General features: G+C 44.6%; 1 protein-coding gene across 6 annotated transcripts in view; it reads left to right on the top strand.

The window, feature by feature from the left end:
- The window catches only part of rasgrf2b (Ras protein-specific guanine nucleotide-releasing factor 2b), a 106,754-nt gene extending 83,461 nt beyond the window's left edge, over nt 1-23,293 (top strand). For all 6 annotated transcript variants that reach the window (XM_084694733.1, XM_084694728.1, XM_084694732.1 and 3 more), the window contains 7 exons: nt 3,043-3,146; nt 7,447-7,531; nt 8,877-9,074; nt 17,342-17,421; nt 17,648-17,765; nt 18,020-18,088; nt 18,185-23,293. In XM_084694733.1, coding sequence (XP_084550859.1) covers nt 3,043-3,146; nt 7,447-7,531; nt 8,877-9,074; nt 17,342-17,421; nt 17,648-17,765; nt 18,020-18,088; nt 18,185-18,277 — 747 coding nt within the window. In that variant the 3' untranslated portion in view covers nt 18,278-23,293. The remainder of the gene's footprint in view (nt 1-3,042; nt 3,147-7,446; nt 7,532-8,876; nt 9,075-17,341; nt 17,422-17,647; nt 17,766-18,019; nt 18,089-18,184) is intronic.
- The last annotated feature ends 350 nt before the right edge of the window (nt 23,294-23,643 follow it).

Here is a 23,643-nt window from a genome sequence, read left to right as displayed (position 1 = left end):
ACTAGTGATATTCTAACAAACATTGTAATCTGGAAGATTTGGTATTGTGCTTATCGCAACATAAATACAGGATGCAAATTGTTTTTGACGAGAGAACATCAATGTTTATATTCATATCCTAAAGAAAAGTCCTCCTCATGCGGCTACTGTAACATAAAGGTAAATCTGTGGAGTATGAGACATTTAACTGACACTCGAGCTCATAATAGTAAACTAATCCATTCATGAGTGTCAGCATCACTTCCTAATTATTAAAAATGTTAAACAAATTATCATTATTTGCAATAATGATAAAATAATACAATTAAAATAATACAATTATTATTGTATTATTTGTATTATTTGTTTAAGTTTGAAATAAACAAAGACCATACGTCCATCCTTTGGTAAGAGTAGTCAAAATCTCAACCTGTAGTTAACCTATTTGGGGGGATATAATATTCATAAACCGGTTTCCACCAAGAACCCATTTGAGGCACAAGCTTCTGAAAAGTTATGACCATGTTAAAAGTAAAACAACCAAATTGTTCACTTTTTAGCCATGTTACTTTTGTGATTAGTAATTAATTGGTTATTCTGTCTTAATTGGTGATAGTTTACAAGTAGTTCTCAAGAGGATACATGTATTTATTAATAACCAAATACCTACCAAGGAACTACCTTTGTTGTAAATTAGCTATTACTTACTGCTTAGTTAATCTTGGTTCAATATTAGTTAATAGTATTAAATTTGGTGTTAATGTAGAACTATCTATTTCTTCCTGCATAGCTACTTGTTAACAATGGACCATTATTCTAAAGTGTTACCAACTATATTAACAACATTTCATGTAGGCCTATGTGGGACAACAATTTGCTAAACTGGTTATAACAGAGCAGGCAACTCAAGCTATTTCTCCCTGTGCTCATTCAATTTAAGTCTATATGGCTCATTCAGCTCAATGTAAATTGGCTATCGGGAAATGTGAACTTTTATGCTCGTGCCCTGTTAGTATCCGCGAGCACATTTGCAGGGAACTTTTATTGATGTAGGCAAATAAATGGGGTGCTGGTTTACCCATTTCGGATTGGTTTCAAACTTAGCAAAAATCAGGAAAAATTATTCTATGAAAAAGCTAGTAGTATGAGCCAGGTTCGAGAATCGAACAAAAATTATTGGGGGAGATAGTTTTGTAAATGTTGACTGGAGTTAATAGAATAAAAATGACCGTAAGAGTCGGAAGTCAAACACAAAATGCAATACCACCTACATCCACATGGGCCGTTGCTTTAAGCCGAGGGGCGAGGGCTTGCTCGCAACTGGTTGTTGCAAAATATGACGTGTACAGCTATTTGCAAGTGTGCACGACGAGTCTCGGAGCTAGGAAAAAAGCGAGCCACTGTTTAACGCTAAACCGGATGAGTGAAAGTGGAGAAGTGGAAAGATGGCACGGTCCGGTTTCATGCTCTCGCTTGCCTCACTGTGCCACTGAGCACTTTTCATAGAAATGAATGGGGACGCCATCTTGGAAGACAAAAGTAGCTTCCTCTAGTAATATTAGGTGCGTTCGACTTCATGCAGCGCTGGCGTCTCCTGCAGCCACCTGCAGCACGGCTGACTTGAAGCAGTCAATGGCATTCTTAGCTTCAAAGCAGCCGACTGCAGCATGAAGTCGAACGCACCTTACGGCAGCATCTTGTGACTGTTTACATATTTGTGCCTATATGTACATGTTTTGTACTTGTGTTGATGAATACATATTTCTAAAATGGTATGATGTTTTTGTTGAGTTGTTATTACAAAATACTTTTTCTGACTTTGAAAAATAACCCAGATTACAAAAGACTAAAACTAACACTAAACCTAATAAAAACTAAAGTAAAACTAAGCAACAAAAAAAAAAGAAACTAAAGTAGCAAACGCGGATTAAAGACTAATTAAAACTAAACTGAATTTGAAAACAAAATTAAATAAAAATAAAAACTAATGAAAAATGCAAAACTATAATAACCTTGGTGTAAATATACACCAGACTTATTTTCCCTGTTCTTAGGGGTTTGTTTGACTGCAGTTTTTTAAAAGAAAATCAGCGATCTATGCAGCTTTCACAAACTAAAGTAGATTAAACCAGAACATGGTTGTTTCTTTCTTAAATCGTACACAATTTCATAAAATAAAATAATATCAATTATGATCAGTGTTTCCCCTATGTTGATTTTGTCGTGGCGGCCCGCATTTCTGCCTCCACGGTATCAAAAATAGGGCTGTACAAGATTTTAGGACGTCTATCAGCAGTGATTGTTAGAGTGCATGTCGGAGAATAGCAAGGACACGCACGTCACAGTGCAGTTGAGATTGCGTGTGTGCGTCTTTGAGAACTGTAAGTCATATAAATTATGTTTTCAGTTCATTAAAGCCTGTTATTGTATTAGTTAACTGGTGATTTTCTTTGTTTGTATTCTTCCCCTGCTAGCGTAATTGCATGCCTGTTGATTCGATAGCGATTTCTGCCCTTGCTCACGTTTGTATTTTAGGTGCATTATTATGCTGAAGTAGTTTTAATTAATAGTGGGTATATTGTTATTTGCTAAAGAATGCTTAGTCTATCAAGATCAAATGAAGCCGACAGTGTACATGCTTTCGAGTACCTTGATCGATAGGCTAGGCTACTGACCATTTACAATAAGTTGTTACGTCAATTATTTATTGGCAGCATATTTCTGACATTTAGAACATACCTAGCCTACTGTATTGTAGGCTACCTACAGTAGCCTTACTGTATTGCTTTATGGAAAATAGGACAAAAATATATGCAATATTACATTTGTTATTAGACTATTACATTAACCTACTCCAAAATATAGGGTTAGAACTTTATTTGGCCGAGGGGGGGTTGGGGGTCGGACAGACCTGCCCCCATTGCTAAAAAAAATCCTAGGGGAAACACTGGAAATAAGGCAGTGGCTACACATGGGAACACATGGGAGCACACGGACAGAGATCTGTGAAAGTGATTATTTGACTTACAGCCTGTCTCTCTGTGTGTTTGCATGTGTGTGTAGGCGGAGTGCCCCAAAGCGGAATGTTTTGAGTCCCTGTCAGCGATGGAGCTGGCTGAGCAGAGCACCCTGCTAGACCACATCGTCTTCAGGAGTATCCCATACCAGTGAGCTTTTCATTTGTTTCTGTGATGTCATACATGTACATGTATACTGACACGCAACCAGTCATGACCACCTTGGTCATTCATGGTGTCCTCCAGGATCTGTTTCAAGCTGTGGTGCAGTGTTAATTTTGTCAATAAACATTGATTGGTGTTTAGTAATCAGTGATCTCACAGGAGTGGTCCACACTTTGTCCAAACATTTACAATTGGGTAACAGAACATACTGAAACACATTTTGGGCAAGTACATATGAAAAAAGGCAATTCAAATATGATTATCAAACCAAAAACTCCCGACAAACAGAAATTACGATTATGATTAGCACTACAATCCAGACTCCAAGCCGGCTTGATTTAATCATTAACAGAAATGGCAATGCTACGTGAGTGCATGCCAGTGTACGTCTTTCATAATATGGCACAGGGTATCCCTGTGACAGTGACATCTAACTATAGGGGAGGAATGCGAGGAATTTCCTTCTGGAATCTCTCAATTATTTCCAGAACCGGGCATTGTTGTCATCGTCGTTATTTACCGCTTGTCCGGGGGTCGGGTCGGGTCATGGGGGCAGCAACCTAAGCAGGAGGCCCAGACTTCCCTCTCCCCGGCCACTTCCACCAGCTCTTCCTGGGGGACCCCGAGGCGTTCCCAGGGTTAGGTTGCGAACCGCTCCAGTGAGAGCTGAAGGTCACGGCCCGATGAAGCCAACAGGACCACATCATCTGCAAAAAGCAGCGACCCGATCCTGAGATCACTTAACCGGACCCCCTCAACGCCCTGGCTGCGCCTAGAAATCCTGTCCATATAAGTAATGAACAGAATCGGCGACAAAGTGCAGTCCTGGCGGGGTCCAACCTTCACCGGGAACAAGTTCGACTTACTACCTGCAATGCTGACCAAACTCTGGCACCAGTCGTACAGGGACGGGACAGCCCCAATCAGGGAATCCGGTACCCCGTACCACATGAGCCCCCGACGGACACGGTCAAACACCTTTTCCAAATCCACAAAACATGTGTAGACTGGTTGGGTGAACTCCAATGTACCCTCCAGGACCCTGCCGAGGGTATAAAGCTGTTCCACGGCCAGAAACCACATTGCTCCTCCTGAATCCGAGGTTCGACAATCCGATGGACCCTCCTCTCCAGGACCCCTGAATAGACTTTCTCAGGGAGGCTGAGGAGATCCCCCTAAAGTTGGAGCACACCCTCCGGTCTCCCTTTTTAAAGAGGCGAACCACCACCCCGGTCTGCGAGTCCAGAGGCACTGTCCCTGATGTCCACGCGATGTTGCAGAGTCGTGTCAACCAAGACAGCCCTACAACATCCAGAGCCTTAAGAAACTCCGGGCGGACCTCATCCACCCCAGGGGTCCTGCCACCGCGGAGCTTTTCAACCACCTCGGCAACCTCAGCCCCAGAGATAGAAGGGCCCCCCCAGATGTCCCCAGACTCCACGTCGGGAAGCGTGTTGGTGGAATTAAGGAGGTCTTCGAAGTATTCCTTCCACCGATCCAGGACGTCCCCCGTCAAGGTCAGCAGCGCACCATCCCCACAGTATTCAGTGTTGACAGTGCACTGCTTCCCCCTCCTAACTCGCCGGATGGCGAGAACCTTTTTGAAGCCGTTTAGAAGTCATTCACCATGGCCTCGCCGAACTCCTCCCATGCCTGGGTTTTTGCCTCCGCAACCGCCAAAGCCGCGTTACGCTTGGCCTGCCGGTACACATCAGCTGCCTCTGGAGTTCTACCAGCCAATAAAGTCCGATAGGCCTCCTTCTTCAGCTTGACGGCATCCCTCACCTCCGGAGTCCACCACCGGGTTCGAGGGTTACCACCGTGACATGCACCAACCGCCTTGCGGCCGCAGCTTTGGTCTGCCGCTTCAACAATGGAGCCCGAAACATGGCCCATTCGGACTCGATGTCCCCGGCCCCACCCCCGAGACATGATCGAAGCTCTCCCGGAGGTGGGAGTTGAAGCTCCTTCTGACAAGGGGTTCTGCCAGCCATTCCCAGCAGACATTCATCCTCACATTACGTTTAGGCCTGCCAGGCCTGACCGGCATCCTTCCCCACCATCGAAGCCAACTCACCACCAGGTGGTGATCAGTTGACAGCTCCGCCCCTCTCCTCACCCGAGTGTCCAAGACATTCGGCCCCAAGTCCGACGACACGACTACAAAGTCGATCATCGAACTGAGACCTCGGGTATCCTGGTGCCAGGTGCACATATGGACACCCTTATGCCTGAACATGGTGTTCGTTATGGACAAGCCGTGTCTATAACAGAAGTCCAACAACAAAACACCACTCAGGTTCAGATCGGGGGGGCCGTTCCTCCCAATCACGCCCCTCCAGGTCTCACTGTCAGTGCCCACATGAGCAATAAAGTCCCCCAGGAGGACGAGGGAATCTCCGGGAGGAGCGCTTTCCAGCACCCCCCTCAAAGACTCCAAAAAGGGTGGGTACTCTGAGCTGCCGTTCGGTGCGTAAGCACAAACAACAGTGAGGACCCGTCCCCCCACCCGAAGGCGGAGGGAGACTATCCTCTTGTCCACCGGGGGGAACCCCAATATACAGGCGCCGAACCGAGGGGAAACAAATATTCCCACCCCAGGTCGATGCCTCTCACCAAGGGCAACTCCAGAGTGGAAGAGAGTCCAGCCCCTCTCAAGGAGACTGGTTCCGGAGCCTATGCTGTGCATCGAGGCGAGGCCGACTATATCTAGCTGGAATCTCTCTACCTCGCGCACCGGCTCAGGTTCCTTTCCCGCCAGCAAGGTGACGTTCCACGTCCCTAGAGCTTGCTTCTGCAGCCGAGGATCAGACCACGTGACCCGCTTCTGGGCAGGGACAGCCGAGAACCATTGTTAGTTTTCCTCATGGTAGGTTTTTGAGCCACACTTTGTCTGGTCCTACGCCTGGAACCTGTTTGCCTTGGGTGACCCTACCAGTGGCATAAAGCCCCTGGCAACATAGCTTCCAGGATCATTAGGCAACCCAAACACCTCCATAGCGGTACGGTGGTGACTCAGGGAGGGGTTTGTATGAAGTTGAAAATCTGCCAGTGAATTGCTCAGGACCCAAGGATGTGCAGTGCCATGAATGACATCGTTTGGATGAGCTGTTTGCATTTGGAAAAAACAAAATATGCCTTAAAAGTTACATTACGGGCACTTTATGCAAAATCATTTGAATTGGAAAATCACAATACTTTTTTGTGCATGTCATCGAGAATACATTTTTCACACTGCTTCTTGCTCCAGTATACAGCCAGATATGTAGTGCTGACTGGTAACTCTATCACTTTTTTTTTTTTTTTTGAATTAGCTTCTTTCAAAGGCTTTTCTTAACAGAATTATTTTTGGAATACTTCTCAATGGGAATTGACACAGAAATATCCTTCAACATGTTTCAGTCATGAAACGTATGAATAAAACATTGACAAAAATTCAAAATGAGTACCACTGAATCTTGACAACAATAAAATAAAAAATCCCTTGAAGCCGACTACAATTTTCAGTAAGCTTACAACATTTACATTTAGTCATTTAGCAGACAATCTTATCCAGAGCGACGTACAGTAAGTACAGGGACATTGTACCTGAGGCAAGTAGGGTGAACTGCCTTGCCCAAGGACACAACGTCATTTGATACGGCCGGGAATCGAACCAACAACCTTCTGATTAATAGCTCGACTCCCTAACCGATCAGCCATCTGACCCCCCTTATAAAACTAAATGTAAAAAACTCATGCAGTTGGGTGTGAATAACGTTGCTGTTTATAATGTGTTTGTGTTTTCTTTGTAATTATGTATTGATCATCTATGCTGTGTTTGTGTGTGTCTCTTTAGGTTTCTGGTGTGATACCTTGTGTGGGAGCACAGTATACTGCTGAGCTACTGTGTTGTTGTTCCCCAGGAATAACCTGGTTGACGCGCTTCGATCAGTTTAAAGATGATTACCATCAGCGAGATAAATTCCATAGACGTCTTGATTGAGTTAAACAGATCTCCATTTATTGTACGATTGTCCATTAAAACGCAGAGCAACGACATGTTACTCGCTCAAACCTTTGCGGTATAGCGGTCCAAAACATTTGCCCTTCTGGGGTCAACACCTAACCACAACAGTAGGCTTCCTACCACTATGCCTAAAAACACCTGTGCAATGAACAGCAACACCCAGTGTACAACAGGGACATTACACATCGAGTGACAACACATTTGGCTGTAGCAATCCATTTGGCTGCTACACCTTGTACTTGTGAACTTAACATTAGGTGACTGTGTGTGTGTCAGGGAGTTCCTGGGCCAGGGGTGGATGAAGGTGGACAAGACAGAGAGAACACCCTACATCATGAAGACCAGTCAGCACTTCAATGATGTGAGTTCCTATCTGTCTATCAGTGGGTCCTGTCCAGTGTTGGGTGTAACGCATTACTAAATAACACGTTACTGTAATTAAATTACTTATCCACTGAAAAAGTAAAGTAAGGGATTACTGTTCATTTTTAGATAATTTAATTACAGTTACTTGTAATGTACTTGCGTTACATACCTACTGTAAATTAGTCAGTTCTGTATACATCAATATTGAATTAAAATCTAAATCTAAAATCTAATTAAAAGTGAGACGCAAGTTTTTGATGCTAACTCGGGCGCTAGTGGTTTGAAGTGGTCGATTTCGGCCTCGGCGGAAGCAAGTAGCTCTAGCTGTTTTATCAAATGGAAATATTCCAAGTACTTTACCTTTTTGTCACAGGTTAACAAGAACTTTAATGTCAAGTGCAAGCTATGTCCTGGGGAGAAAAAGCACAAGTTACCTACTGAAGCACCTCACAAGGCAGCATCGACGAACAGTTTTGAGTGATCCATGTTCATCAGAATCAGAAAGGGTTTTAATCGCCATGAAAGTTTGAACAGACTAGGAATATACTTTGGCATCGACAGAAAAACACTGTAGCAACACCTGTTAAGCAGGCAAAACTTGATTTTACATCGCCAGTGCAGAAAGTGTTTGAAGGTGAGCTTAAAAACATTATTACAAACTAGATTGCAACTGCTACTGCTGCGTACTGTAGAATCTTGTGATGTCATGTTTAACTTAAAGTTAAGCTTTTGTGTTATGCACATATTGTTTGGTAACTAAAGATGAAAGAAGGTTACACGTGTTACTAAAATGTTAAAGCATTAGTAGGCTATGTTTTAAAAAGGTAAAAGGCTAAGCTGTTCCAAGTTTGACTTGTATTTAATGTTTGAAAGACTTTCCTTTCTGTTGTTTATCCAGTCAAGGTTTATAGGGATTGTTAGAAGTAATGCATTACATTACTTATTGAGTAATTAAATTACTTTTCAGACAGAGTAATTACAAAAGTTATTTAAATACAATATTGATGTAGTAATTAGTAATAAGTTACTTTTTAAAGTGACTTACCCAACACTGGTCCTGTCTGTCGGTACGTCCTGTCTGTCTGTCTGTCTGGCAGAAGGTCCTGTCTGTATCAGTGGGTCCTGTCTGTCTGTCTGCCTGTTAGTAGGTGCCTCTGTACCAGCTCCACTGTTATGACCTAACCGGATATCTTTCTATCTTGACAAACTTTGTTTATATTGTGTAAGCATCAGTAGACATGAACGAGAAAACAAACTGAACAGCTTTGATCTTCATTTTTCCTTTTCCATCAATCTCTCTTTTCACTGGTCTCTCTTTCCTTGGCTTTCCCCCCACCCAGATGAGTAACCTGGTGGCGTCTCAGATCATGACCCACACAGATGTAGGCTCTCGAGCCAGCTCTATAGAGAAGTGGGTGGCTGTGGCCGACATCTGCCGCTGCCTCAACAACTACAATGGTGTCCTGGAGATCACCTCCGCCCTCAACCGCAGCGCCATCTACAGGTTGAAGAAGACATGGGCCAAAGTCAGCAAGCAGGTGCACACCGGATCTACTCAGTATTCAAATGAAGAACTAGAGAGGGTACAATTTCTGGGGAAATTGGGGGTTGTGCTCCTGTATATTTGTACGCCCTTCGACAGCTTAGCTCCTGCAATTCCCACACAGCAGAAGTCTAGTAGTTACCTTGCTCTACAATTTCCAGGGCTAGGTCTGAATTTAGGAGCTAAACGGAGCACAGCTGCCAGCTGTAAGTATATGCAGGTAGCAACGCTAGTGCTAAATATATATTTATCTGGTTTGCTCCATGACGCTGGGTAAATTGGGTTCGTGTTGGGTTGCTGACTTTGGCTGTACTTGGTCGCAGCAATTCGGCTGGTATCGCAAGTTGACATGTTTAACCGATGGGATCTTCCAATATGTCACCAGAAAAAGGAATCACTTAATTAAAGGTCCCATGACATGCTGTTTTTGGATGTTTTTATATAAGCCTTCGTGGTCCCCTAATACTGTATCTGAAGTCTCTTTCCCGAAATTCAGACTTGATGCAGAATAACAGCCACTACAAGCAGTCCCACAATGAGCTTTCCTTAGGACATGCCATTTCTGTTCTGTGTCTGTAGCTTGAAATGCTATGAGGAGAGAGGCGGGGCGAACTGCCATGCTTCGGTCATTTGCAAGCCATGATGTCTCTTAAGGAAACCCTCTTAGCTCATTTTCTCATTGGCGGGCCAAATTATCTGGGCAGGCAAAGCTGAGAAAGGGGAGGTAACCTTTCCCCTTATGACGACATAAGGGGAAAATTCCAGATCGGATCATTTGAGCTTTAATTTTCTCAAAGGCAGAGAAGAATTACCCATGGCTTGGTTTACACTCAACATTTCTAGCCACTAGGGGACCAAAGGCAGGCTAGGGGAACTCATTAATGTTAAATAACGTAATGAAGTGACATTTTCATGCCATGGGACCTTTAAGGCAAACAAATAAGCACAGCTAGTTCTTGCAGGGCAATCGGGCAGCTAGCGTCAGTCAGTCATCGGGGACGTAAGGCGTCTTACTCCAGCTTCCTTTACTCCACCCACTACCACACCCATGTTAGCAGCGCATATCCATTGGGCCACGTCCGATAAGGCGTCTTTAAAAGACGCGCGGATATGCACACACTCACCCCGGTCGTTGTATGATCAGTGCTGCTGCCTATGCTGTTTCTGGTCCTGCGTCTCTTGGCTGTCTTGTTTTTCGGCTTTGCCATGGGCGACTCCTCTGATTCGGAGCCGACCCATTTGTTGGGGGTGCTTGGTGGGGGTTCCGATCAATCACCTAGAGCTGCACCCTCCGTGGACCTCGGCGACAACGGGAATGGCCAAGTTCGACGCAGCTTGCGTCTGGCCCAGAGATCGGCTACCATACTGATTGGCCAGTCCATCGCATGGGGATGTAATCACAAGGAACTATTTGATTTTTTCATGGAGTGTGGCGGTATCGCTCCTCCCGCTCCCCCAAGTGCTCCGGCAGGGAAAGGCAAGGGGAAACGGCGCACCTCTTCCCAACCGGCATCCGGGAAAAGGGCTCGAGTCCGGGGGAGGAGCCCGGGGGCGTCCACCTCCAGTTCGGACCCGGTGCTGGCGACCCTGTTGGACATCAAAGTATCTCTCGCTGACATGGGAGCTTGTGTCGTCGCGTTGGAGGGCAGGTCGGTGCCGGAGTTGGCTCCGCAGATTCCCGGGTCCGGAAGCACTCCTGCGGCCTTGGACTTTGCAGCAAATCCTAGGTGGACTCTGGCTTCCACCTTACCAGCGGCCGCTTCTGGGGCGCCGTTCCTGTCTCCCGCTGCCGGCATTTCCGCCTATCTGAGGAGCCAAATCCTAGCAGGTACCGACGTCAATCTGGTTAAGATACTGCTATGCTCTCCGGATCCGGTGGACAGGCGGGTAGTACAAGTGCGGGAAAGTGTCCGTGCTCCTCAAGGGGTGTGATCCCAGGATGTCCAAAAACCTGACTCTGCCCGAGTTCTACGTGGCTTTCGGCGTATACAGGGACACGCTCTGCGAGGCTTACCCTGAGCGCCACATGGAGTTCGATAACTACCTGGCATTGATTTCCGATTTAGCAATGCGCTATGGCGGAACCCTCTTCTATGAGTACCACAAATGCTTTTCTGCCAAGGCGGCATTGTACATCCAAAAGTTCAACGTCCGTGTGGATTGGTCGGTGCTCGACCTCAATCTGGTCAGCAGGGTGTTCACCGGGCATGTGCCGATGTGTTGTTCCGTGTGCGGTTCGTTGGCCCACACGGTGAATCTGTGCCCGAGGACTGCATTTGCACCGCCGATCAAAGCAGAGGGGTCGGCCTGCGGTGCATCCGCCTCGGGCAGGTCAAGCCGGTCGAAGGAAAGGTTCGGCTCTCCTCCGCTGCAAGCACTTCGCTGTGCATCACGTACAACGAAAGTGTTTGTAGGTATACTAATTGTAGGTTTCTGCATGCTTGCAGTTACTGCAGGGATGCTCGTCCCTGATCTGTGTGCCCTCGTCGGGCCCGCCCTGCTCCGAAGGGGAAATGATTAAACATCCGTCAACCCCAGTCAATGTATTGAGACTTTCTGCCGCTTTGGGGAGTCATCCCAATCGCTGTTTTGTTTCTTATTTACTCGATGGTTTGGTGCACGGGTTTCTTGCTGGTCTTTGTTATCTGCCTGACGTGAGTCATGAGTTCCCCAATTTGCAAACGGCAATCAAAGAGCCGGCGGTCGTCGAAACGCTCCTTGAGAAGGAAGTGGCTAAAGGGTTTATGATTGGACCTTTCCTCGCGCCCCCTTTTGCCCCGTACAGAGTAAGCCCCATAGGCGTCGCAACGCGCAAGTGTTCTGGCAAGAAACGCCTCATTATTAACCTGTCTGCCCCAGCATTAACAGTTTGTTTCCCCGGGAGCCGTTTTTGCTGTACTACGCTAGCATCGATAATGCAATCAGCATGATAAAAACCGCAGGCAGGGGCGCGTGGCTAGGGAAAGCCGACATCACCGACGTGTTTAAGGTCATGCCTCTTCACCCCTCTCAGTGGCATTTATTCGGCGTTAGGTGGGGCAGCAAGCTGTACTTCTCTGTCAGGTTGGCGTTCGGCTGCCGCAGCAGCCCGCGTATTTTTGACTCGCTGTCGGAGGCGCTGTGCTGGATCCTGGTGAATGTTCCTGGCTGCCTTTCGCTTTGCACCTGCTGGACGATTTTTTGGTGGTGGATTTTATGTCGTCTCCACCCGCCCGCTGTATCTCGGTGTTGAGGGACACGTTTGGACACCTGGGTGTTCCGCTGTCCGCGGAGAAAATCGTAGGCCCGTTTACCTCCTTGGAATTCCTCGGTATCAACCTATATAGCGTTTCCATGCAGGCGTTGTTACCCGCGGAAAAACTGGAGCGCGTTCAAGGCGTCCTGAAGGTTGCTTCGGGCGCCGCTTCGATGGTTAAACGTGAACTGCTTTCGTTGCTGGGCCATCTGAATTTTGCAATGCGCATCATACCCCATGGCCGTGCGTTCGTGTCCCGTCTGTTGGACTTGGCTAAAAGCGTGCCTCTTCTTCAAGACTGCGTGGTGTTGGACGATGGGTGCCGATCGGATTTGCGTTTTTGGAGCGTGCTGTGCGAGCATTGGAACGGTATTAGTTTTTTCTATCACGATTCCGTGGAGTCGTCTGTCGCTCTCGATTTTTACACTGACGCGGCTCCCTCAGTTGAGCTCAGTTGAGTTCGGGGGGTTTCACGGTAACGAGTGGTTCTCCGGAGCATGGCCCTCGGAGATAGTCTCTTTAGCTCCGGAGAATTACTCCACGGCTCTACACGAATTGTATCCAATTGTGATTGCTTGTCTGTTGTGGGGGAATTTATGGTGTAGGAAGAAAATAACCGTGTTTCGTGACAACGAAGCTACAGTGTACATCATCAACAAAGGGAGGTCTTCGGTGCCTTTCATTAATCGCTTAGTCAGACGGCTAACGTGGACAAGCGTGCTTGGTAATTTCATATTGCGAACCACATTCATTCCAGGCCTAGAGAACAGAAGCGCTGACGCTCTGTCTCGTTTCAATTTTCAGGAGTTGAACATGTCTGTTTTGTGTGCCTTCATAGTTCATTGCTTCGAATCACGGAAGCTGCATCCCTCCTCCATTAAAGCACTGGTGTCAGGCATTCAATTTAATGTACGTAGTTCGGAGCCCTCAGCATGCAGCCTGCTCGGGAACCCAAGTATCCGCCTGCTGATGAACGGGCTGAGGAAGCAGCGTCCAGAGACCAAAGAAAACGCTTACCAATCACCTTACCCCTCTTGCACATGCTGGTGTCCAATTTGAGACAAGGGTGCTTCGGGCCCTACGTCGACACTCTTCTTGAGTCAGTGTTTTTCACGGCCTTCTATGGGTTTCTGCGGTGTGGGGAATTCACCTCCAGGTGTGCCACTTTCGATCAATGTCGTGATCTAACCTTATCTGATTTTTCTGTGGCAAGCGACATGTTTACAGTTGTTCTAAAACATTCTAAGACAGATGTTGCATGTAGAGGTACCCCAATCGTGATTGCTCGGACTAATTGTGTTTTTTGTCCACTCTCCTCCATGTCCCGATATCTGCTATGTCGCCCACGGGCGACGCCATCCGAGCCCTTGTTCGTCACCGACGAAGGCAAGGCCGACTCCGCGTACTGTGTGTTCGCTGTGGGCTGTCCCCAGAGCTGTACACAGCACACTGCTTCCGGATCGGGGCAGCCACCTGGGCATCATCCAAAGTGCCTACAGCCACTCTGAAAATGATGGGTCGTTGACATTTGAGCGCTATGTACGCCCCAATGCCATCCTCGGGAGCCCAGAGATCTATGAGTTTTGTATGAACGGAGCTTGCGGCCATGTGGTAATGCGTAATTACTGCATTAATAAATGAACGGCAGTACAGTGGTGGCTGGGTCGGCTTGTTAACCCATAGCATTAGAATATCTCTTTAGATCTCGGTTCGGGCGTGGTGATCCACAGACGTGCTCTGATCAGGTAGCTACCAATCAGAATCCATAGTGTCTGAATCGAGATATCTCTAGAGATACCCTGGACTCCAGGGAATGGCGGGTGCTCTGCCGACACATTTGTTTATTCATTCTCACATAGGGATATTGATGGCACTGCATGCGCCTCGCGTACATCTTTGGGGTTGCCGACGGGCGCTAGAGGAATGGGTCTCTGGAGACAGCTGTAACTCTGCCCTGTATGGATGAGAGGTTACCGGATCACAAGCATAGTAGAATGTCTCCGTAGATCTTGGCTCAGCACTGGAGATCCGCAGACGTGCTCTGATTCGGTAGCAATCGATCATAATCCAGCGTCCGAGTCAAGATATCTGCGGAGACACCCTGGATACCGGCCAGGGAACAGCGGGTGCTCTGCTGACACTAGTCATTCTCACTAGATAAGCATGTCTTTGTGTTCCGGCGTACATGCTGCCTTTGAGTACATCCTGATGGGTTCGCTGATGGGCGCAAAGAGGGGCAGCTCTCTGGAGGTAGCTATCTGCCTGATGTCGGATGAGAAGGGTACCGAGGAGATGGTCGGTGTATTTGGCTTGTTGCAGGTTCACCTTCCGTCCAGCACCGGGTCTGGACGGGATGTGCGCGTGGGACGGCTCGGTAAACCGCACATCAGATGGTATGTAACACGATGGATATGCACACATTGTCTTAGTCATCGTTAATGCTAGCATGACCCCCGCATCCAGAAAATGCTTGTTTTCGCCACTAGTACGTACGTAGTGGGATGTCAGGGGGTGCTCCTGTGGCTCAGGAGCAGCGGCGCTCCGCTCTACACAGTCTGCATGGCGGACTGGTGGCGTTTGTTGGGCGATTATATCTCTATTGCTCCCTGACTAATATGTCATGTATGTATGTGTTGCATCGAGGAGGCAGGGAGTGCTTCCCTTAGATCATCCACTCCGCCAAAGTTAAATCTATATGTCCATGTCATGTAACAATAAATGCTCAAATCTAATACGCGATTGTCTTGACTGAAAGAGTTATTGGCTGAAACAGACTTTTTCTTATTGCAGCGCCCCCTAGAGGTTAAATGATTTGACCTTTTGTGTACCTCTTTAGAACATGGTTCCGAAACCCTGTACCAACTTTTCTGTCAATGCAGCTAAGATTTGCTGAGATAGGACCTCACTTCCCTTTTGCCGGCTCAGTAGCTGAATTTGATTGGCTCTAACTAACAAACAATTTTGAAAATCAGAAATCCATACAATAGCTTTTGTGAGGCTTGGTCTGAAGATCATCTCTGGCAATTTTGAAGAAGAACAACTGTAGGAGGAGTACCAAAAATATTTTTTCATTAAACTTAAAAATGGCCGAAAATCCAAATAACTGTGTATGACGTCATAGAGTGCGTTGAACTCGTCTTGATCCAGGGAATCTAATGATAGCTCAATTAAAAAATTAGTCTATACGCTTCAATAGTTACATGTGTAAATGCATGTTAAAATTTGACCCATTGGTGGTGATAGACTGCTGGATTGGGAGACATCAAACTTGGTGAAATTGATGAAGGGACTGGCCCCAAAGAGTGTGCCAAATTTCACAATGTCTGACCGTACGGTTCTAGGGGCTGCCATAGACTCCCATGGCGGAAGATGTATAATAATAACTACTTACTAACCGAGAGTGAGGTCATGCCGGGAAACATGAAACTGAGGCTTGAAAGTATCGACCGAGCGATAGTGAGGTTGATGCGGCAAAGCCGAGGGCATCAACAGTGACGAAGAAATTGTTAACTTTCTAAAAGAGTCGCTATTTGTGTTGGAATTAAAGCCATTTCAGCAGAATCGTGTTGTCCGCTTTCTATCAAAAGTATTTGGTTGCTAGGCAACAGCTGAAACACACCTTGAGAAGACTTGAGAGCTAGCTTACAATTAGCCTACCATTTATTTTCATTTACAAAATGAGAAGAGCTAAAAATGCCATATAATAAAGGACTTACTAACCTCGGCTTTGCCGTAACAACCTCGCGTTGCAATTTTTGCTTATTGCAGCGCCACCTATAGGTGAAATGGCATGACCTATTTTGGACTTCTTAAGAACAGGGTCCCTAGTCCCTGTACTAAATTTGGTGTCTATGCAGTAAAGAGGTGCGGAATGTCTTTTATGGTGGCTTGGTTGATGACTTTGGCTGTTCCAGTCAAAAGGTTTAGTACATCAAAAAAACATGTGATGTATTTTGTGAGCCTTGGTCTGAAGATGATCTGTGCCAAATTTGGTGAAGATTGGACAACTGTATAGGAGAGGAAGCGAAAAAACTTTATATTCATTCAAAATGGCGGCCACATCACTTTGGCTGGTACTACAAGTTAACATGTGTCAGACACGGGATCTACTAAGATATCACGAGACAAAGGAATCACTTAAACAAGACAAACAAATCAACAGTTATTGGTCAACACACAATCCTGCCTATTGTAGTGCCCCCTAGAGGTCATGTGACATATGATATTTGCTTGACGAAGTTGCTTGCCAATTTTCATTATACATTTCATATACACCACATTCCTTGTTTCAGCTTAACCTAATTCCCACATTTCCTCCTTCCAGTTTAATATTGTTTTGTTAGATCATTCATTCATACAGTAGGCTAGGCTTGTGTCGTAGGGGTAAACTAGCCAGTGAACTAGCCGAATAAATGGAACATTTTTATGATGTAGGCTGAAGATGAGCTTCCCCTCTTTGAAAGACCAGCAGCCGCCACTGGTCCTGAGTCCATACACCAACTTTGGAGTCAATGCATCAAAGATTGGCTAAGATATGACCTCACTTCCCTTTTTCCAGATCAGTTGCACAATTTGATTGTCTGTAACTAACAAATGCTTGCAAAATCAAAACGCCATGTGATGTCTTTTGTGAGGCTTGGTCTGAAGATGATCTGTGCCAAATTTGGTGAAGATTGGACAAACTTTAGAGGAGAGGTAGAGAAAAAACGTTATATTCATTCATTCAAATTGGCGGCCACATCAATTCGGCCACATCAATTTGATTGGCTGTAACTAACAAACGGTTGCGAAAATCAAAACAGCTCCTGACGGAGGAATCCTAATTATAATAATAGGTAGAAACACTTAAGGTGGCTTCGCAACTTTACTGCTTGGCCACCAATAAATACATGAAAGAGAACAATGGTTGTGCTCCCGAAGGCTTGAGCACACCCAATAAGAATTCTATGATTTCGAACAGTGGAAAACTTGGTTATGTGTACAGCAAATAGCATTGATGCTTGTTTGTTGGTTGTTTGGTCCTCCAGACTAAGGCCCTGATGGACAAGCTGCAGAAGACTATTTCATCTGAGGGGAGGTTCAAAAACCTGAGAGAGACTCTCAAGAAGTGAGACACATCCCACGCAACACATCAAACATTACATAAATCACACACATGACAAATGATACACAACACTTGAGACACACCATGTCTGACACATGACACCTGACCAATGACACGCGAGAACACAATATTGAATGTACTTAAACATATTATAGAATCGTTATAGGCTACATTCTAGTCACCTGAACTTTAAAGCAACCTCAACCCCACAACCCCCCCCCCCCCCCAGCTGCAACCCCCCCTGTGTACCATACCTGGGGATGTATCTGACAGACCTGGCCTTCATTGAGGAGGGGACCCCCAACATCACTGAGGAAGGCCTGGTCAACTTCTCCAAGATGAGGATGGTAACACACACAGACATACGCAGGTCTCATGCACACACACACTGACCCATGCACAAACACAGGCATGCATATCCATAAACGTGACCAGGTAAAGACACACATACACACAAAAAAAACTGTGCACACACACAGAAACACCCCGCATGTGCACACACACATACACACACGGACAATACCACATATACACAAACAGACACAGGCACACTAACACTGTAATTGATGCACTACTGATACTTGGTGGTGTGTGTGTTCAGATTTCCCATATTATTAGAGAGATACGTCAGTTTCAGCAGACACCCTACAGGATAGAACACCAACCTAAGGTAAGACACGTTCATGCACACATACACACATACATGCCGTGGAAACCCTGTATTGTAAGCATAAAAAAACACGCAATTCTCCTTCCTCTTTTCCAGGTTACCCAATATCTCCTGGATAAGACTCTGATCATGGATGAGGACACTCTCTATGATTTGTCCCTCAAGATTGAGCCCCGCCTTCCAGCCTGAGACACTGACAGCTCTCTGGACCCATGGGAGCCTGTCAAACCTGCATTTCCCCTGCATGGGCGTTGGCCACTCATATCCAGTGTAATGAAACTAGAGGTGACGGAGGTGATAATTGACTGGCAATCTTTTATAAGAGAGGGAAGAAGGAAAGAAGAGAAAGAAAGAGGCATGACAGAGGTCTGCTCAATGATTGGAGAGAGGGATGAGGAATACCCTTTCTGAAGGCGGGTTCTTGATGTATGTGTGAGCTCATCATTCATCACCCGGAGGAGATATAACGAGTGTGAGCTGCAGTTCCTCTGGTCCCAGAGAAAGAACATTTTACTGTTCAGATGTTCTCCAGACTGAGAGTGTTCTACTGTTCAGAGGTTCTCCACAAGATGTTTGATGTGGTGAAATGTAGCATGTACAGCTCTGAGACCAGGTGTGTCACATCCTGTGTTTACACTTCTTTGTGACTGTTTGTGTATGCATGTGTATGTTGCTGTGCTACATTTTGGAGCAAGAATATTGACTTTTTCTGAAAAACCAGTTACAAGCTAGTGCAGTGCAGTGCTCATTGGCAGGGAACGCATGTATATTATGTTCTGGCGAGATCCATGGCTCCATCAATCAGTGCATCTCCACATGGCTGTGAATGCATTTACATATTTATTTCTCACAAACTGCTCATCCAACCAATATCACTACGTATCATCACCTCCTGCATGTCCTTGAGTCCTGAGCAAATTTAAACTTCTTACAGTGCAGGGTTCTCAAGATAATCGAGCCACAGACACCCACAGACAGAGATTCCTACCTTTATAGTTAGATTACTTTGCATGTTAATGTTGATACAGCTTGACCCCAAAGCCATGAGGGGTATTCCAGGTAGCGGGTTTAGTGAAAACTTGGAGTTGGTTAACCCTGAAAAGAGGCCTACCCCAGGTTTTCAGTTCCAGAAAGAGAGGTAAGTGAGATGTAGACGCTACAATCACAAGCGTATAGGCCAAAGCAAAATATGCCTTACCTGTTTGTAGTATGTTTTAATATTTAATATAACATTGAAAATGCTTTTATTAAGTCCACCACTTTTTATCCTCTAATATTAACGGACAGTGGGGTTAAATGTATGGACTGGCTATTGCATTCAAATGTATGGCAGCAATTGTCTCCCACACCATTTGTATAGGTCACGCTGCTACAGCCGTGTTGCTTTTTTCCCGTAATAGGCTTCGTGCTCAGTTTGACCATAAACACGTAATAAAACGTATATCTAAAGGGTGGTGAAGTAGGCAAGGGTGTAATTATATGGGGGGACAGGGGGACATGTACCCCCCAATATTTAAAGGACAATTGTCTCCCCCAATATTTGTTCATACTGTATGATTATGCGGGCAATATAGATGACTGCTAGCCTATGTCTTTCTTTCCAGCTCCAAAAATATAAAATCCCGGCCAGTCCGTTTCCCAAATCCATTCGACTTGCCTTACACTATTTCTCCTGAAATCCATGTCATGTTTTCCCTATATCTTATACGTCAATGAGTGAGTTACCAGTGCAACATCAGACAGACATTTTGGCAAGTGTTTATGCAGGGCCAGCCCAAGACATAAGTGAACTAAGCGGCTGCTTAGGGCCTCCATGGCCACCAGAGGTCCCCCAAGAGCACATGAAATTACAGTTTAATGTACCGTGTTTCTTCGATTAAACGCTGCCCTCGATTAAATGCCACACCAAAAATGAACATTGTGTAATAAACGCCGCCCCAGAAATACAGTAGGACCAGCATGTCCTGAAATACCTAGTAGCAGCCTGTCATTTTAATAAACATTCTGTTGTGTTGCAGTCGGGGTCCACTGCTAGCTATGCGTTTCAAATATCTAAACATAGCTACCTTACTGAGCAAATGACTCTAGCTAGAAGGGAATAGACATTAGATGGGAAGCTTACGAAAAAAAAAGACAGAAAACGAATAGTAGTCTAGCATATTGCTAATGCCTGTCTAGATTGGGAGTCAGATGGCTGAGCGGTGAGGGAGTTGGGCTAGTAATCAGAAGGTTGCCGGATCGATTCCCTGCTGTGCCAAAATGACGTTGTGTCCTTGGGCAAGGCACTTCACCCTACTTGCCTCGGGGGTAATGTCCCTGTACTTACAGTAAGTCGCTCTGGATAAGAGTGTCTGATAAATGACTAAATGTGGATTATCTATTGAAAGAACTGGAGAGAAGCAGGTGCTCTTGCGTTAGCAAGCTAAACTAGTTTACATGGCTACAGTAGGTAGTCTAGGTGTTTTCGCTATCTAGCTGTTCTTGCATTTCTTGCAAATCAGCATTAACAAAAAGCAGATGAGATAGAGCTAGCTAGTCTAACTAACATTGACATTAGATTGTTGCTTAATCGGTGATTTAGAAGACCATACTGTTCAAACTATCTGTACGAACATTTAATGTAGCAAACTAACACATTAGCATGCTAGCGCAGACAGCCTACAAATACCATATTTCTTAGATTAAATGTTGCCCTCAAATAAACGCCGCCTTCGAATAAACGGCGCACCAAAAATGAACAATGTGTAATAAATCGAAGTTTATTTTAATAAATATGGTAATTAAGAAAATAAGTATAATAATTGGCGACGCCGAGGGGCCCCCAAATCAATTCTGCTTAAGGCCCCATAAAGGCTTGGGCCGGCCCTGTGTTTACGGATGGTAAATATCCAGTATTTGGTTAACATTATCCCTGAGATAAGGACTAGGTGAATTTGTTTTAGAGTAACTCAACTCAGAGTTCAGGGTTAGGCTCACAGTTTGTTAAACCCGCTACCTTGAATACCCCCCTGATCTCCTGTCTAGCATGCTCCTGTGCCTACCTATGCTACCTGTGGCTGTCTTTCGCTTCTTCCACTCTACTATGAATCCTCTCCTGCCTGGGACCGTGGCTGCTGCAGAGCAGTGTGACCTTATCTAAAACCACCATGCTGATGCTGCTGTCATAGCTAGCACTTGCACAACTTTTCTCAGCTTTGGGGCATGGGTATTGGATGGCAGGCAGGCAGGAGGGCAGGGCAGGGCAAATGTGTAGTGGGTGGAGGGATCCCCTTACGGAAGGAAAATATATTGCTGTATATTGGAAAATATCATGTGATATATTAGGCAATATATTTCCACATATGGGATTTAATATTTATATTTTACAATACATAGCAACATATTTAACATGAATATGTAATATGTGTTTTTATATCCATCCAATATATGCAATTTTATATTTAAAAATACCACCATAATATATTACGATTCATATGGGAAAATGCATTGGTAATATATGTAAAGATATAGTGTCACATGTATGTTTAATATATGGTAGAATATATTTTAAATATATGTAAAAATATATAGCTGCAAGCAGCAATGGCGGATTCCTCCTTCAAAATGGCAAAATATTGTAAAATTGACATAATAGATAGTTACACCGGGATTTCCCAGAAGACTAGAAACTGTTTTGTCAAAAAAACAAACAACGCCTATGCCTGGAACTGAACCTACAACCGTTTGTTTACCAGCACAACCTCTCATCTGATTGAGCCATTCCCAGATCTAGACCTTACCGTGTTCAGAAAGTGAATAATAAAATAAGACATTTCTCCTATGGCAAGCATAGTCAGATTTGGTCAGAGCTCTAACAGCTCTAATTCAGTCATATTTTCACATATCAAGGTGAAACTTTGCAGTACTTCAGGGGGGTGTCACCTTAAAGCCTATTCCTGGCGGGGGAATCCTAATTATATGGAAAGATATACATTAAATATATGTACAGATATGTGTTAAATATATTGTGGAATACATTTTAAATATAGGTAACATATGGACAAATATTGGAAATAAATACTGACAATGATCAGTTCCAGCAAACTTCGTTTGAATTAGCCAGTTCCCCCTAAATAAATGTCAATCTTATTTAAGTTTTTTTTCCACATTTTCAGTTAGTAGATCGTACTGTTTGAATCGGGATTCCATTTGAAATACTGCCATTGACAATTTTTTGGAATACCTTCTAGATGGCAGAGCGGTTAGGGAATCAGGTTATTAATCAGAAGGTTGTTGGTTTGATTCCCGGCAGCGCAAAAATGAAGCTGTGTACTTGGGCAAGGCGATTCACACTACTTGCCTCGGGGTATGTCCCTGTACTTACTGTAAGTCGCAATGGATAAGATTGTTTGCTAAATGACTAAATTTAAATATCACTATATATGTCTGTACATTGTATAGGCATGTTCTCATATATGTACACATGCATTGTACAATATATGTGTACATATATTTCATGTATATCTTTCCATATAATTATGTATTCATGTTCCATATATTGCAATATATGGAAAACGGCAATCATTTTTATATTCTGCAATATATTGCAATGTATAGCAATATATTTCATGAATATATATTATAAAGTATATTTATCATCAATATAATTATCCCATGTATGTCCATATATAATATATTGGAATATGTAATAGGAAATAATATATTACAATATATTTCAAGTCATATATTGGTGAATATATTTTCTTTCCGTAAGGGGACAGGGTTTGTACTCTCAACCTTGTAGCTTTGCTTGTGTCATGATCTGTTAATGGACTACTGGACTGTCTGTGTGTACCTTTCCAGACACGTACATGTCATTTTTGTACATAGGGATAAGACATGTATCCTCACAATGTTAATGCTTGAGAAAGAAACACTATGACTTGTTCTGTTGTTTGCATTGTGTTTTTATACTTTTTTTGTATTTTTAATTTGCAGCTAAACAAAAAATAAGAGAAAAAAAGATGTAGCATTGGATGGCTGTTTTCTGTGTGTGTGTCTGTGTGCTCTGGGATTGTACATGTCTGATGTGATGAAGACTTGTCGTGATACACACACAATCTGTATGTAGCCATCTCCTCTCCTAGGTTTTTTTTCCAGTTGTGTTTGTCATACATTTTGATGTATTTCCCACTTGTGAGGAAAAATAAATATTAACTGCCAGTTGTAGTCTTGACAGTCTTCATGGTTTATCTGATATAATTCACTGTTTTGCAGTTGCAATTACACTATCTGACCACTAATGCAGGCATTCAGTCTGAGTGCTCTGGGACTGCAGCCAAGGCTCAGGGTTGTGAAAAATGTGTGTGTACGTGTCCAGTCTCATGATTTTACTCTCACAGGGACATTCTATTCTGTTGCACAGTGTGGCTTCATCTGGTAGAGTGGCAGCGTGGTTGGAATGTTTCATATTCACACACAGACACTAACACACCTGACTGGCCCTCATAGATGTTTGTGTGCTTCAAAGATCTTTCTCCTTATTTTCTCTATTCTTCCCTTCCCCCTCCCTCCTC

Source organism: Hypomesus nipponensis, chromosome 28 (assembly GCF_054491055.1).
Source record: "Hypomesus nipponensis isolate SF chromosome 28, ASM5449105v1, whole genome shotgun sequence".
Classification (NCBI taxonomy): domain Eukaryota; kingdom Metazoa; phylum Chordata; class Actinopteri; order Osmeriformes; family Osmeridae; genus Hypomesus; species Hypomesus nipponensis.
The sequence above is the reverse complement of the archived record's forward strand: the minus strand, read 5'-3'. Positions and strand labels throughout refer to the sequence as shown.